The 15,635-nt window shown below is 42.2% G+C and overlaps 1 protein-coding gene across 4 annotated transcripts in view; it reads left to right on the forward strand.

Annotated features, from left to right (window-relative positions):
• Positions 1-15,635, forward strand: part of COLEC11 (collectin subfamily member 11) — a 40,556-nt gene that overhangs the window by 15,274 nt on the left and 9,647 nt on the right. For 2 of the 4 annotated variants that reach the window (XM_054196910.1, XM_054196913.1), the window contains exons 2-3: positions 3,201-3,356; positions 9,147-9,218. In XM_054196910.1, coding sequence (XP_054052885.1) covers positions 3,227-3,356; positions 9,147-9,218 — 202 coding nt within the window. In that variant the 5' untranslated portion in view covers positions 3,201-3,226. Of the gene's footprint in view, positions 1-656; positions 824-2,219; positions 2,316-3,200; positions 3,357-9,146; positions 9,219-15,635 lie in introns of those variants that run through there. The other 2 variants (XM_054196911.1, XM_054196912.1) reach the window with 2 other exon arrangements.

Below are 15,635 nucleotides of genomic sequence, written 5' to 3' on the forward strand. Positions count from 1 at the left end.
TTTTGCCATGGACCCTCTCATTTTCCAGTCTACCAGCATTGGCTATTCATGTCCCAAGTCTGGTCCTAGAAACCTTTGAAGGGAAGATCTGGAGAAACACCTCTTCAACCTTTCCTCTTGGCTAGATTTTGCTGCCCCCTCTTTTGCTTGCTGACTGTTACGAATCACAGACTTGACAAAAAACGTCAGGACAGTCCACCGTGGATACTATGAGCTCCTCTGGGCCACAAAGCGCACCAAGATGCAGTGCCTTGTACCCTGGGGTTAGGAACCTGGGGAGATGTGGCCAGATTCAAGCTTCATATATGTGAAGTAATTTGTTTGGTGTGCGCATGAGGATATTTGGGAGAAGAGAGCCATCACAGAGATCTGATACTTCAAAACTATATCAAGACTGTGGTCAAATAGTTTGTATAACCTTACAAGACTAAGCTGTAAAGTGGCCAGTGGCCTGACGTGGTTTCTAGTAGTCTGGTCTGGTTCCATGCATAGGCAAAGGAGGCAGTAGCCCAAGACAGCAGAGGACAGCAACACAGCAAGCACTTTCCTGATGGTTTTGTCTGTCAGAGCCCTGAGGAGCTGGGCTGGTTGCTGCTTCTCTATGGCAGTAGAAGCTTTACATCCAAATTTGAATTACTCTTCTCTTTCCCCCCCAGCTATTGCTGTGTTCTCTGTGTCTACCTTTATGATGTGCCTTCTCCAGCTCTGGTTCCTCATCCTTGGGTGGCGACATTCAATTTTGCCTGCACTCTTGAAAAGCCTGAAGTGATGTTGCTGCAATTGTGAAAAAATGTAACGTGGCCAAAATATTTGAGCAGTCAAGGTTTGTACTTCTGTAGGTTTCTCTGCTCCTAGCAATACCTGAGCTGGGTATTTTAAAGCTGATTCAGACATGTATATATGAGCTGTAGTCATCTTAGTTGTGGTAGCATAAGCAAAATTTTGGGAACTGAGCACTCGTGAAAGGAGAGAAAAAAAAAAATACTGTAAGCATCTGTATATGACTGAGTGTTGTCCCTCCAGAACCTGCACCCTAAGTATGAGATAAGACTTTGTTAATGATATTATTACTTAGTAGTCTGGCAGGAGAGTTGGTGAGGGTACAAAATGCATCTCTAGTAAGACTGTGTATATTGCCATCTGCTAGACTAAAAGGTAATAGGAAATTGAAACAGGAGCCTTGAAAATAACCTTACATTACATTACAGCTTAGTGGAAACTTCCTTTTTTTTGGTCCATGCTCTCCTGGGTCTTCTTTCTGGTTGGCAGACCTCATCTATGAAGTATTCATGCCTGTCCCATTACAGGTGTTGTGAAAATCCCCAGGTAGTCCCTGTTCCTCCCTTTCTCCAGGGGAGGATTACGCAGCACCAATGATCTTCTCTGCTGTTTCCTGCCCCAGTGTAGTAGTCCATTAGAGTACGACTGTATCAAGATCCCTTGACCCGGGAGCTCTTCCCAGGTCTAAGCGTAGACTCCACCTTTTTCAGGCATGGTTCTCCTGCTGCACCTCACTGGGAAAGCTGGGGAAGGGATTTGGGTCAAAAGGGGCTCACAGCACACACCGGTCTGTGCCCCAAACCTGGATGATCAGTGAGAACTGGCGGGGGGGGAGTGGGGGGTGTCTTGTGGAGCACCCCTGCCCTGCAGTGTGGATGTAGCATCAGACGGTGTAGCGAGGACGTTGTGAGGCAGAGCAACCTCTCCTGTAACTCACGTCATGCCTTCCCCACGTGAGGAGGGAGACAAAATCTGCTCCCATCTGACCTCCCTGCTGCAGTCGACTCGTTTTATCTCCTAGAGGATAATGGAAGCACTAGCCGGACAGCAGTTCAGAGGGATAATTTATTCCCTCAACTCCAAAGTCATCTACTTAGTCTTGCTGCTAAGACATCTATTAAATATATCAGAGATGATGGTGGAATTTAAAATTAGAGCAAGGCTTTTTAATAGCATAGGCAAAACAGAATTTTGCTGCACATGGAGGGGAGCCTGCTGCCTTCTTGCTCCATGCCTTAAGTTCTGGTATCTGCTTCACCAGCTCATTCTCACCCTGAAGCTCCTTATTATCCTGTCCCTTCATAACTGAAAAGCAGTTATGCCTTCTGGCCATCCCCAAAACAACAGAACCCCCCCTTTCCTTGACCCCCATCATGTTGAGACACACAGACCCATGTACTGGCCCCACCTGTGCCTAATCCTTCTTGGCTTATTTTTGCAGGGAATCGGACAGTGGGGAGTAACATAGCCCAGTCTTCTTGCTCTAGATTTAAAATGCGCACATCTGTATTGTGGCTATAAAAGTTGATGTACAGGTACTTTCTCTTGAAAACCTGATATGATTTTCAGCTTGTTTGTGTAGTACAGAGCCTGGGTGAAAGAAGGACTGGAAAAACATATCAGAAGTACATTAATAACACTTTTGTCAAAGAGTATTTCTACAGACTCCCTAAATATTGGCTTTTGATGGTCCCTTCACGCAAACTCCATTTCTGCACTGTTGTTTTCTGAGAGATCTCTTCACAGGCTAATACCAGGCAAGCCATTTCACTTGCAGGCTTAGACAAGGGTAGTTTCAGAGGTGAATCTTTTCAGGATTTATTGAAGGCCCTGATGTAACTTCATTGTATGATAGAGTGAAATACTATCTCCCTTCCACCCTCAATGAGTTACAAGAGGGCTATTGTATCAGACAACTTGCTGGGCACAATTTCGGTGCTCAGATAGATGGGAAGTGAAATTTCAGGCCTTTAGGTTGGTCTTATCGTCCACTGAATTGCCTCTTTAGAGCAGTGTGCTCTCTTTCTAAGTGGCAACTTAGTACAAACATCTTCCAGTGCAAACCCGTGTACTGTATTTTCTCCTTTCACCTTTCCAGATCCCTGCCTCCAATGAGAAGTTGTGAACACAGAATTGCCTGTTATTAGCATTGCTTATCTTCCTACTTCTTAACTATATTTCTTCTGAGCTTTATCTTACCCGGTCTAACTCCAAAGCAAACTGCTGAATGCACTGCTGCGTGTTTCACGTATGTCTGTGGAACACACAACCTGCTCGGAGGACCTGCCCTTGTCCTTCTCATGCTGTGTGGGTTATGGCATGCCAAAATACATTGCATTTGTAGTAGGACGCTGCATACATTCAGAAACTGTTGAAAGTCTTTGGAATTCTTATAACTGTTTATTCATTCTTTTGTTTAGGAGTCGGTGACCTGTAAGTGCTCATTATGAAGAGAGATCTGGTTTTCTTGGTGACTCTAATTAGCCTTGCCTTCCTGTCACTGCTAAGGTCTGGATATCCTCAACATATTGCAGAGGAGTCCTGCTCTGTTCAAATTCTTGTTCCAGGCCTCAAAGGTAATGTGGACGTCTACTCCATCATTCAAATACTAATCCTTCCTTTCTAACAAACAGGCTCATTTGCACCACTGACTGTTTCTAGCAGAGACAAAGAAGGTGCCTTTCAGTTGTCCTCTTATTTGTCCCATTCATAGCCTCCTTAAAAATGGAGTTTTAATGTTCATAAGAGAAACTTAAGTTTGTTAAAATGAACATGGTTCAGAGAATGCATGCCAAAGCTTCCCGGACTTGCTCCTGATCAGTAGCGCTTGTTACTCTGATACGCTGCCTGGTTGCTTTCTCTGTATTTGTACTCGCGAATGGTGCACATACCCCAAGACTGTAAATCAGGCCCTACTTTATATCCGGAGAGGTTTTCATTGCCATTTTGTGGTGTACTAATGGGAAGTATTTTGTATTTTCTAGTCTTCTGCGTGTCTTCCCTTCGTTTATAAATGCTTAAGTGCCTTTTAGAAGAAATAACAAATTAGCTAGATTTTTGGCATTTTTATAGTTTCTGTTGACAAAAGCAACATTTTTACAAAATATACCCCCAACCTATTGCCCCCAAAAGATGGCATAATAAATTACTGATATTTTTGTAGCAAAAAATGTGTTAAACTACTTTAGATAGGAAATCAACAGCTGGGAATAATTAGCATTTTAAAGCAACAGCATCTACTATGGTGTGAAATCCTATCCCTGTTTAGCCAATAACAGTAATTCTCATTATGTGGGCTATGGTATTTCTATTGTTGTGTAACACCCGTGAGCATGGGGAAATACCTATTAACTAAGAACAAAAAACCCTATGAAAACTACCAGTTTATCATTAATGATAAAGAAATGCACAGTTTAAGAACTGCACAACTAACCTTCCAGTTTTTCCAGCAGTTATGCATTGTAGTGTCACAAAACTCGCCCAACAATATCGATGCCACTAAGATTATCTAGCACAAACGTGGGCTTTACCCAATTGCCTGAGGACCATAGTATGGACTGCAGGCCCTGTCTGTGCTGGGTAATTGATTGGTGAGGGCAAGGCTCAGTTCTGTCCTGCAATTGTTTATACAGTTAAATTGCGAGCACGGCCTGGCCACACGTTTGGCTGTGGTGTAAACTGTCCTCTTCAGACATTGCCCGGTTTGGATGCGGCAAGAGAATTGGGCTGTAGGGATGTGGGTTGTGCTTGGGCAGTTGGCTTCAGAACCAAAAAAGCTCTCCTGTTTTTTTTTTTTTTAATTATTATTATTGATGCAGCTTTGGATGCCTGAACAGACCCAAAATATGTATATATATATTTTTTTTTTTTATTTTACTTCAGTAAGCGGCCTTTGAGGCCTTAATATTTACACCTTCTGCAGATGTTCTAGTTAGAAAGAACACTACACCCAGGTCTTCTGAGGCTTGACTAAGCCTTAAGTAAAACTGTTGTATTTGTTTGATATATTTGAAGTGAAATAGGCATAAGATAGTGCTGTTGATGTGTCTCACAGAGGAGAACACAATCAAGTTAAATATGTTTTCTAAAGTCAGGAAGATCAGTCGAAGGGTCAGACCCCACAGCACTGGGGACCGAAGCTTTTAAATGATTTTTCATTTCAAACAAGTTGACAAGCTTTGATAAATTTTGTAACATCTTTGCATTAGTTTCCTTATTTGTGTAATCAGCCAAAATTAACATCTGTGATTACTATTTTTATGAAAGGACCGTTATTATTATTATATGCAGCGGAGTTTTTTTTAAAACGTATAAACAGTGCAGGACCCTGGCCCTTTGTCAGAAGGCAATCCTGTGCCAGGAAACAACAGAGAGGCCTGAAAACCATCATGTGTTAATGATCTCACTCTGCTTCATGGGATGTAAGCCTTGAAAAGTGAGAGAGATTGATGTACAAATTCAGCGAAGCACAAAATGGCCCGATACAGCCCTAGTTAATGTGAAATCCCTAAAAAGCTATCAATGCTCCAGCTACGCTGTCAGGGGGACTGGCTCAGAGAATTGGTAATGAGATACTGCTGTCCTCCGCTGGCGCAACTCCAACCTGTTTCGGTGGCCAAGGCTTCCTTTAAACTGAGCATATATGTGGCCGTGTGCCCAAATTTCAGCTCCCACGCAGTGGGATTCGCTCACTGCAGCTTTCGGGATCTGCCCCGTCTTCTCCTCTGCTGGGCTGCCAGCAACATCTCCAATGCTGGAGGGACAGAGCCCCGCACCACTGCTGAGCACGAGCCTGTCGGGATTTGGGAAAAATAGGCAAAGGGAAGAAGTGGAAGAAAGGAATGGAGACCATGGGGTGTGTGAAAGGGAAAAAACAGGAGGAGAGGGTTAAGCCCAAGAGGAGGTGCAGGAAGTGGAGCCCAAATGGGGTGGTGAAGGAGAAAGGCACCAGGGAAAAGCACCCAAAAGCGGGGGAGCATAATGGAGACATTTTAGAAGAACAGGAAGAGGTAAAGGGAAAAAAAAAAAAAAGAAGGGCACAAAGAATGAGACTGAGTGGAGAGACTGGAAACTCAAAAAAAAAAAAAAAAAAAAGACGACACAAATCCAATTAGGACTCCACAGAATAAAAGGGGGAATCGGAAGGGGGATGAGATGAGAATGGAGGTGGAAACAGAAGATGAAGAAAGCCAGTAAAGACACCAAGAATAGAAAAAGGCACAAATGAGTTTAAGGTCAGCCACTTAGGTCTTAGGGACTGATTTTTTTTTATTTTTTATAACCTCAGCAGTATAAAGGAGTAAGATGAAATGCAGAGGGAAAAATACCACGGCTCTGAGAATCCAGACAGCAGACTGATCTGTGTTTTAGAAAGCCAAAAAATATTAATAATGGGAAAAGTGTATTGTTTGTGAAGAAGGGATGGATGATGAAGCCTCCCTACATTGCTCACTCATATTCTTCCTAAAGTCTGCTTCCTTTTGATAGCCATATGAGACTGAAGTTACTACTATTGTGGAGAAAAAAATAACATAGAACAATCCTTCAAAGCTTAAATTCTCAGTTTGCCACCTTGTTTTGTCTCCCTTTTAGAATCTAAAGCAGAAATTGTCTTAATAGTCTCAATGGCATACAATATATAAAAAAGTTGATGGTACATAAATAAAATAAACCCAATTTTTTTACGCCCACACTTGATGCGTCTACTCACACAAGGAATATGAGTAACAGAAGAAAGTTATATTTGGCGTGCTATTTTCATTATAGGAGACGTTACAGCTTAAGGTAGGCAGGATGCAGACATAATCAGAGACAAATCCTGTCCCACAGAATTCACAAAATTGACAAGCAAATTGAGGCACATTGACAGCAATGGTAAGATAAATCACCTGAATTATGAAAGATCTTTCCCAGAGATGACAGGCGAAGAAGCTTCTAGTAGTGTCAGGGTTGTGCCTGATACCTGCGATCCTGCTGCAGCTCAGTTGGGCACCGGGGCTGCACTTGTTTTGGGGGGGTGTGGGGCAACACATCAGTGTGGAGCACTGCGGGGCACATCTCACCCCGTCTCACCTGTGTGGGCAAGAGCTGCATTGCGTGGAAGAAGGTGCTCTTTTGTGCCATAGGGCTGGAGCAAAAAGCCGCCCGGGCAGGGATGGAGAGGAGGCTGAGCAGGACGTGTATGACTGCAAAGGGACTGTGGCTAGTGGAGGAGGCCACGGGGGAGCAACAGGGTAAGGACCACCATGCACCAATCCCAACCTCCTGCTCCAAAGGGACTGGGTGTAACATGTGACACAGGGGCTGGATTCCAGAAAGGGCGTGCAGAGGTGTCTTTCTCTAAGTTAATTTGTTTGCTTTTTTTTCCTAATTCAGGAATCAGAAGTTAAAAATCAGCTTTAATTGGTGATAAATTAAATTGATTGAAATTCCTTGACAGAAAACTGTTTTGTTGCCCATGACACCTGTGCAGGCTTTGCTTCCTCAGCTTGCACAGGGCTCAGGGTGCCTACAGCAAAAATAGGGACTTAAACACGGCAAAACTGAACTGGACCACGGATCAGTCCCTCTTGGCCAAGGTCTTGCCACTTAAAACAGCTAGATAACAAAAAAATGCAGAGTGGCCTGTAGCTGAGCCTGTAATGGGGTAATCTCCTCCCAGGGAAAGTTTCTTAAACACCCACACTAAGGAATGCAGTGTCATCTTATTATAGGAATAAATGCAGGCAAGTGTAATGGCCTGAAGCAAGAGTGATCTATTTTATTGATCCCTAATGCACAGCTTTCACTCTGAAGAACGTGTAAAGCAATAGGCTGTAATAGCCTGCTCTCAGCCTCCAGAGAACAGGGAAAAGTCATTGTCAGGATTTATCTTTGGGAAGCAAAGAACTCATAACCAGCCCTGAGGGGGGAAAGGCAATCATACAAAGCCTATTGGTTACCTGATAATAAAAGAAGTGACGTTCCCAAATGTGCCAAATAATAGCCTGTTTCATACTAACAATATTATTCACTAGGGATTATGTGAAGTTTGTCCTCATTAAGGTCAGAGAACGGCCTATTTTTGCATGTCTGAAGGCAGGGAAGATGGTCTGGAGCCTGCTGGCAGCCTGAAGAAGGAAAATATAACAGATGGAGGGCTGAGTTCAGCTCACAGCCACCTATCTTTACAATAAGGGGAGAGAGAGAGAGCTGGAGGCTGCATATTTGAAACGTGCCATGTTGTGGCTTGTTTTCACATGTCGTGTCTATAGTCCCTCTCTGAACCACAGCTGCCAGCTATGCCAGAGAGCAGAGCTTGAGGGGTGCGTGGTACGTGTTTACTTTCCTGCTGTGGTGCTCACTTCATCTTCCTGGAGAGCTGCTGATGCTTGCTCTCCTCTGTAGAAGTACGGCGTTGGGGCAGCAGGTGTGTTGTGCTAGCTCTGGCTTCTAGATCCTGGCAGTTTCTTTTCTGTGGAAGGCATAGAATTTTCTTCTCCTTTGTATAAATCCCTTTTGTAAAGGTGGCTATGCAAATCATTCTTTAAACTTCTATTTGTTTAAGGGATTTTAATTTTATGTCAATGGCAAGCTACAATAGCAGTACAATAGCAGGGGGCGAAACAAGCTAAGCATCCCCAAATTTCCAATGAAAGGCACCAGGGTGACAAACATTTACAGAAACTGATGTTTAAATATGCTGAATGTAATAAGGCACCATGAGCCACGTGCACCTAAGTACAATGCACAGTGGTTTGTACCACGGACATTAAAAGGCACAGCATATAACTGAGAATATGGATCAGGAGATACTCTCTCATGCTTAAAAATGATCCTCTAAATAACAGATATAGCCATGCCTTCCTCTAGACCTGATCCATCCTTACTCTGTAAACAGAATAAACTTGTTTCTTTTTTTGTTTTTTTTTTAATTCGAGGTTATAATTAAGTCATTTTTACTTGAAACTTAAGCATGTTCTTAGCAGACACTCAGGAAGTGTTTGGTGAACACAGACACAGAAGTTTATGTGCTAAGTTGGGGCCTAGTTCTGAAGCTTATACTTAAGTGAATTGTGCTGTTGGGCTTTTTTGGAAGTTGATGGTATGAGTAACATCCACAAAACTAGACCCACCTATGAGACTTTGTTAATGTATTGACTTTGGTTTTGTCAGTGTGTATGCCAATTGCAGGAGACTCTTTTCCGTGCATCAAGTAAAGCTGTTAAGTCAGATGGTATCTGCTTATCTGCTTTTGTTTTTTTCCCCCTCTTGTTATAGCAGGTTTTTATTTTCACTGAGGAGAATGGCACTCTTGTCACTGCTGCCAACAGAGAATAGTCCTGGTTTAATATGATTGTTCTTTTTGTTTGCTTTTGTATCGACAGGGGACGCTGGAGAAAAGGGGGAGAAAGGGGCTCCAGGTCGTCCAGGCAGAGTTGGGCCTCCAGGAGAAAAAGGTAACTTTGTTTTAAAGGAGATATTTTGAAAGTCATTCCTGACCAAATGCTGCTTTTCCTTCTGAGGCCGTGATGATGGGGATCCTCTCTCCCTTTGCTGGGTGACAAAATCATCCTTGGGCATTCTTCTATAGCGTTGTGGTTTAATCCTGGTAGGCAGCTCAGCACCACGCAGCTGCTTGCTCACTCCTGGTGGGACGGGAAAGAGAATTGGAAGGGTAAAAGTGTGAAAACTCATGGGTTGAGATAAAGACAGTTTAATAAGTAAAGCAAAAGCTGTGTGTGCAAGCAAAGCAAAACAAGGAATTCATTCACTGCTTCCCATCGCAGGCAGGTGCCATCCCCAGGACAGCAGGGCTCCATCACACCTAACAGTTACTTGGGAAGACAAACGCCATCACTCTGAACATCTCCCCTTCCTCCTCCTTCCCACAGTTTTTATTGCTGAGCAGTACATCATATGGTATGGAATATCGCTTGGGTCAGTTGGGGTCAGCTGTCCCAGTTGTGTCCCCTCCCAGCCTCTTGTGCACCCCCAGCCTACTCGCTGGTGGGGTGGTGTGAGGAGCAGAAAAGGCCTTGGCGCTGTATAAGCATTGCTCAGCAACAACTAAAACATCCCCGTGTTATCAACACTGTTTTGGTGACAAATCTAAAATATAACACCCTATCAGCTGCGATAAAGAAAATTAACTCTATCCTAGCCAAAACCAATACAGCTGTATGCATGCATTTGTAGACTAACTATTGGTTTCCGGTCAAAAAGATCCATTTTGGAAAAAAAAAAAAATTCTTAATTTTGTAGAAAGGTCTCTGTGAAGAAAGTCATCATAATGTCATCTTCATAATTTATCTTCCGCAAATGAAAACATTATATTAGATCAGAGGGAAAAAATAATGAGGCTTAATTTTCTTGTTTCCTTTTGTTTGTAAATGGGAACACTCCCAATACCTTAATTAAAACCACTGAAGGAAGGCAGAGATGACCATGAGTGATTCCACATTTTTGGGGTTACAATTCAGAAATATTTATGGACACATGATGGTAATGTTGTTTGCATTGTAGTTCAAAAATATTTGGAGCTCTTGAGAGCTCCAAATAGTATTCGGTCATACAGCTGAGAGAAATGTGGTATTTCTGTCTTGCAGGAAATTCTGTCTTTTCACATTTGTTTTTCTCCTGAAGCAAGGAAGAAATTTGACCTTCATAGGTTTTACAGGAGTGCACATTCTGGAAAATTCACATTAGGACTAGTCAAAAACTTTTATTTCAATATTGAAATTAAATATTTGAAATTCCTGTCATCAGAACAATGGAGTAAGTTTTTACTGAACTGAATTTACAAGCTTCCTTTCAAAGCAATTGCAGTGGTAATTTATGCTTCCTTGTGATGAGGCATGATCTGTTACGTAGTTCTGCTGGGCAGTTACAGGACTCTGATACCTGCCGTTTTCCCTGGAACCAAAATCCATGGCTAGAGCTCTTCCCCCTACAATGCATTGAAAAATTTATAACTCCCATGAGGGGGGTGTGTGTTCAGTCAGTGTATTTCCCTTATGGAGATGTACTCTTCAAGGACAACTCTTACAAAAAATATTGGAAACTAAAATTTCAACTCTCACAAGGTAATGCAGCATGAAGAGAAGTTAAAGTACCACAGAATAATTTAGGTTAAAAGGTCATAAAGAGCTTATCTAGTCCAATCTCCTGCTTAAATCAGGGCAGACTTCAAATTTAGATCAGGTCGCTCAGGGTCTTGTCTAGTAGACTTTTGAAAATCTCCAAGGATGGAGATTCCACCTCCTTTTTGATCAGTTTGTTCACCAGTGTCATCATGAAAGACCTTTTTCCTTAGGGCCAACTGAAATTTTTTGTGTTGTAACTTGTGATTGTTGCCTCCTGTCCTTTTGCTATGTCTCTGAGAAGAGAAATATCTTCTCTACAAACCACTTGTAGGTAGAGGAAGACTGCAATTATGTCCCCCCTTACCTTCCTCTGCTCCAGGCTAAATAAAACCATCTTCCTCAGCTGGACTCCAGTTTGCTTTTCTTGTATGAGGGCCCAAAAGTCTCTGGGTCCTTTTATGCAAAGGGATTTTTTTAGCCAGCCATTGGCCAGCCTTCATCAATGCATTGCAGGTGAAGAACTTAGCATCTGGCTGAACTCATGATATTCCTGCAGCTTGTCAATGTCCTCCTGACTGCCACCAAGTGCTCCTGCCAGCATGGGATGTCTTGCTGACTCACAGAGGTTCTTTCCACTTATTCCTTTCTGTCCCGGATTAAGGACTGGTTCCTGAGGAATCGCACTCTTTTCAGCTGCTGATTAGACTTTGGCAGCCTTGCAACAGCATCAGATAGCCCTCTCAGCACCCTTGAATGCCCTCTGGCCAGTGCCATGGACCTGTGTACATCCAGGGAAAGTAGTCCCTAACTCAATTGTCCTCTACCATAAGTAGCATGTCCTCCCCAAATCTTTGCTACCAGACATGTAGAACTGGAAGGCCAGAGAGCAGACCTTGCCAGGGGAGACCAAGGCAAAGAAAGCACTAAGTAACTTAGCCATTCCTGTCTCCTTTGTCACTAGGTTGCCTTCCTCCTGACCAGCATGCCCATGTTATCCTTGATATCTCTTTTACTGCTGTACTGTCTTTCATGTTGTACTTCATACACATAGCTGAGTTCAACTCCAGCTGAACTTTGGCCTTCCTCGCTTCCTCCCTGCTTGCCTGGGGAATACTTCTATATTACCCTTTGGTAGCCTGCCCCGGTGTCCACCTCCTGAATGCTTCCTTTCTGCATTTGGTCTCAGTCAACAGCTCCCTATTCAGCCAAGCTGGCCTTCTGCCATAGCTGCTCATTTCCCTGTACATTGCAATGGATGGTTCTTATGCTTTAAGGAAATTGTTCCTTAAGATTGAGAAGCTCTTTCTGGGCCCCTTGGAACTTCATAGGAACCTCTAGTAGGATCCTGCCTATGAGTTCCCAGAACAAGCCAAAGTCCAGAAAGCCAGGGCTTTTATCCTGCTGCTTGCCTTCCTCACTTCCCTCAGAATCTTGAAAGCTGTCATCTCATGAAGGCAGTCATGGTCACTGCAGCCAAGGCTACTGTTGACTATCATATCCACAACCAGAGGGTATGTGAATAACAGGTCTAGGAGACTACCTACTGTAGCTGGAAACCCAGTACCTGCATCAGATACTTGTCCCTGATGCACTTTCTGGATTGATTGCTCCTCATGGTGCTGCTCTCCTGGAAGATGCTGAAGCTCCAATTACGGAGCTTCTTCCAGTTGTTAAAAGAACTCTTCACATCTAGTCCCACTTCTCGACAAGAGAGTCTGTAATGAATGCCCAACACGACGGTCGCCTTGCTGGCCTCCCCTCTAAATCTGACTTACATGCTTTCAACATACCAGTTGCCTGTTATGAAGCAAAGTTCTATGCATTCAAGGTGCCCACCATGCAGAGCAAAACCCTTGCCTTGTTTTCCCTGCCTGTCCTTCCTAAAGAGCCAATACCCACCCACTGCAGTACTCCTGTTCTGGCTGTCCCATCATACCTGGGTGATTGATGTCATTGAATGGACTCTCAGTTCCACCTGTTTGTTTCTCAGGCTGTGATCATTTTTGTACAAGCGTTTGAGATGGGCACCTGGTCATACTGTTTTCTCACGGGGAGCTGGAGAGCTTCTCCTATCGCGCTGTCTTGCATGTTTCTCTAGCTTGGCATTTTGTTAAATCAATTAAAAATGTTTTGGGCCATCTGAGAAGTGGAAGTACTCTTTTTCAGTCAGGCTAATCCATGATGTAACGTTTCATTTATATATTTTATACGGCAAAATTGCATTTATTTGGAAAATCACTCTCATAAGGAATGCTTGAATAAAAACAATGATAATTTTCCCAGTTTTCCATACCTCCAAAAGTCCAAAATTCTGAGAAGACTGAAAGAAGAAACACTAAAGTGAAAATTCACTGCAAGAAAACATACTTGAAACAGAAAAGGGATAAAAGAAAATTGAATATTAATGCATACCGTATCTGTATTTTTCCAGGCAGTGCTTTCAGGTTAGACACAGGCAAAATTCTTACTGCTTCTGTAGCAACATATTTTTTCCGCTTTCATTTGTGCATCCAGATTTGACTTGACACGTGTATGTTCTTCGAGTATTTGGTAAACAGCTTTATTTTAGCATAGTAAGAAATTTCTACAAACAAGCTCCTGTTTAAAATGAATTCTAATGAAGTAATCTTTTCATTATTGCTGTACATTTTGCAGATATTTGTCTTCATCAACTTCTTTCCACAAATGCTCCTTCAAAGAAAAATAAATTGTTACCTTGAAACCAATTTGGACTATATGGTGCCAGATTTCATCATGATACCATGTCCAGCGTCACAGTGTTGACTGGATAAGCAAACAGATTTCACAGATGTGATTTCTACCATATGGAAAGGACAGAGAAGGATACCCAGCCTTGACCTAGAATACCCTTTCAGTCTCCTGACCTTTCAGTCAGGTTAACCTCCACAGACAGCGTGTACTGCCCAGACCTGAAGTTAAGCTCATGCATAAATACTTTTCTAGACTCTCAAGCCAAACGAGAGTGACTCAACTGTATATTCTTTTCCAGCAGTCCAAGGGTTTTCCCATTTGTTAGCCAGAAGCTGGAACTTAGAGGCAAAAATAAAATACAACAACATTCTTGGGAAAAATCACGTGAGCTGCTAACACTGAAATATCCGATACACTGATGTCTTTTTCATATTTGATTGTTCGTCTTTTTATGGATGGGTAGGAACTGAGCATCATCTGGAGGCTGATAATTTGTTCACAGTTTTGGTCTCAGAAATAACCTTTTTTCCTGGACAGATTATCTAATATACATTCATGACCTGCTATTGGCTTCACTTTTTTTCTCTGTTTTTGATCTCTTGATGGGCAGTACACCACTGATGTCCTTCAAAGTGCTGTCCAAGTATTTTAAAATCTCAGTTGGTGTAAAGCTTAGACTTGTGATCCAGGTACGTAACGCATAGCTTAGCGGGTAATGAAAGATGGAGAAAATTGTGGCCTCACTTTGCGTTTGCTCCTTTCTAAGAGCACACATGGATGATCGCAGCAGCCCTGTTTCTGTGCAGTAGCCTGTTAAACTGCAGTCACTGTGTTAAGATGTGTTTGACTCCCTGTATTCCTATTGAAGCCTGATAATGGTTGTCTTGTTGGGCTACTATTTGGCTCCTTCTGTTGATGGAGACTGCTAAATTTCATTATATTTTTCTGCTATTTGAATAAGTGATGGTTTACGTGAGGGAGAAACTGTAATTCTTCTGCAACATTTGTAGAGTTTTCTACTTTTGGTGTTAATTTACCTTAACAGAATCACAGTAATCTTTTTTTTTTAATTTCTCCTTTCTTTGTTTCATTTCTCAAGCAAATTCATCCTAAGAAAATGTGCTTAGTTTCTTTGAACTCCTTAGGTATGTAATAATCAGTGAATAAATAACTTACGAGAGAAATGGTTTTCTTATTTTATGTTTGACCTGAAATGAACACCTCAAGATTAGAAAGTGCTGTAAATTTCTTTTTATCATATCCTTTCCTCAGTATATTTTCACATTTTGGTAGTTCAGAAATTGATAAACATTAAAACTTGCTGGTGCTTACCTGAAATAAATCTGGTTCTGAGTGTCCTGATGTTTCAGGGTGACATCAGACATCCTGATGTCTTTGAGCACTGATTAAGGTTAAATTCCACTTACTTCTCTCATTGCTTTTAATTAATTGTATAGGTCAATTATGATGCATAGCATGTCAGCAGAATATAAAACTGTGTTGGCCTTATGTAAAGCGTAGAGCATTGGATCAAGTGCAATGGCTGATTCAGATGAAAGTAGCATGTACTGCAGCGCAAGTTTTGGGGTGTGAAGTTAATAGATTTAACTTTCCCCACTTGCACTGATTGCTGCACCGCACACTCCCATGTTGGGAATGAACTCAATTATTTAACTGAGTCATGATCCAATCTGTGAGGCCATAACTTCCACGTATACAAATTCCACACAGATATTTTAGTAACAATACAATTCTGCAAATATTCCCGGAGTAGAATGGATTCTGCTTACGGCAATCAAAATAAGGAGGAGAGGGTGAATTTCCTGTTGGAATGCACAATCCAAGAAACAGCACATTAAAAACGTGTTCTTCAAGACACTTAAATGTATTATTTTAGTGTTTTAATTAGAGCCTTTGTACATCGTACTTCATTTATACTTAATTATAATGATATGTGAAGCAGAGTCACATACTATTCTTAGCTTTGGGACTCAACTGTCTCTACCTTTGCGGTGTTAGCACAGTGATGTTGGCTTTTGCCAGCTAACACTTTCCCAGGCAATTCTTGGGCATATTTTG

The sequence above is a fragment of the Rissa tridactyla genome, chromosome 3, assembly GCF_028500815.1.
Source record: "Rissa tridactyla isolate bRisTri1 chromosome 3, bRisTri1.patW.cur.20221130, whole genome shotgun sequence".
Lineage (NCBI taxonomy): Eukaryota > Metazoa > Chordata > Aves > Charadriiformes > Laridae > Rissa > Rissa tridactyla.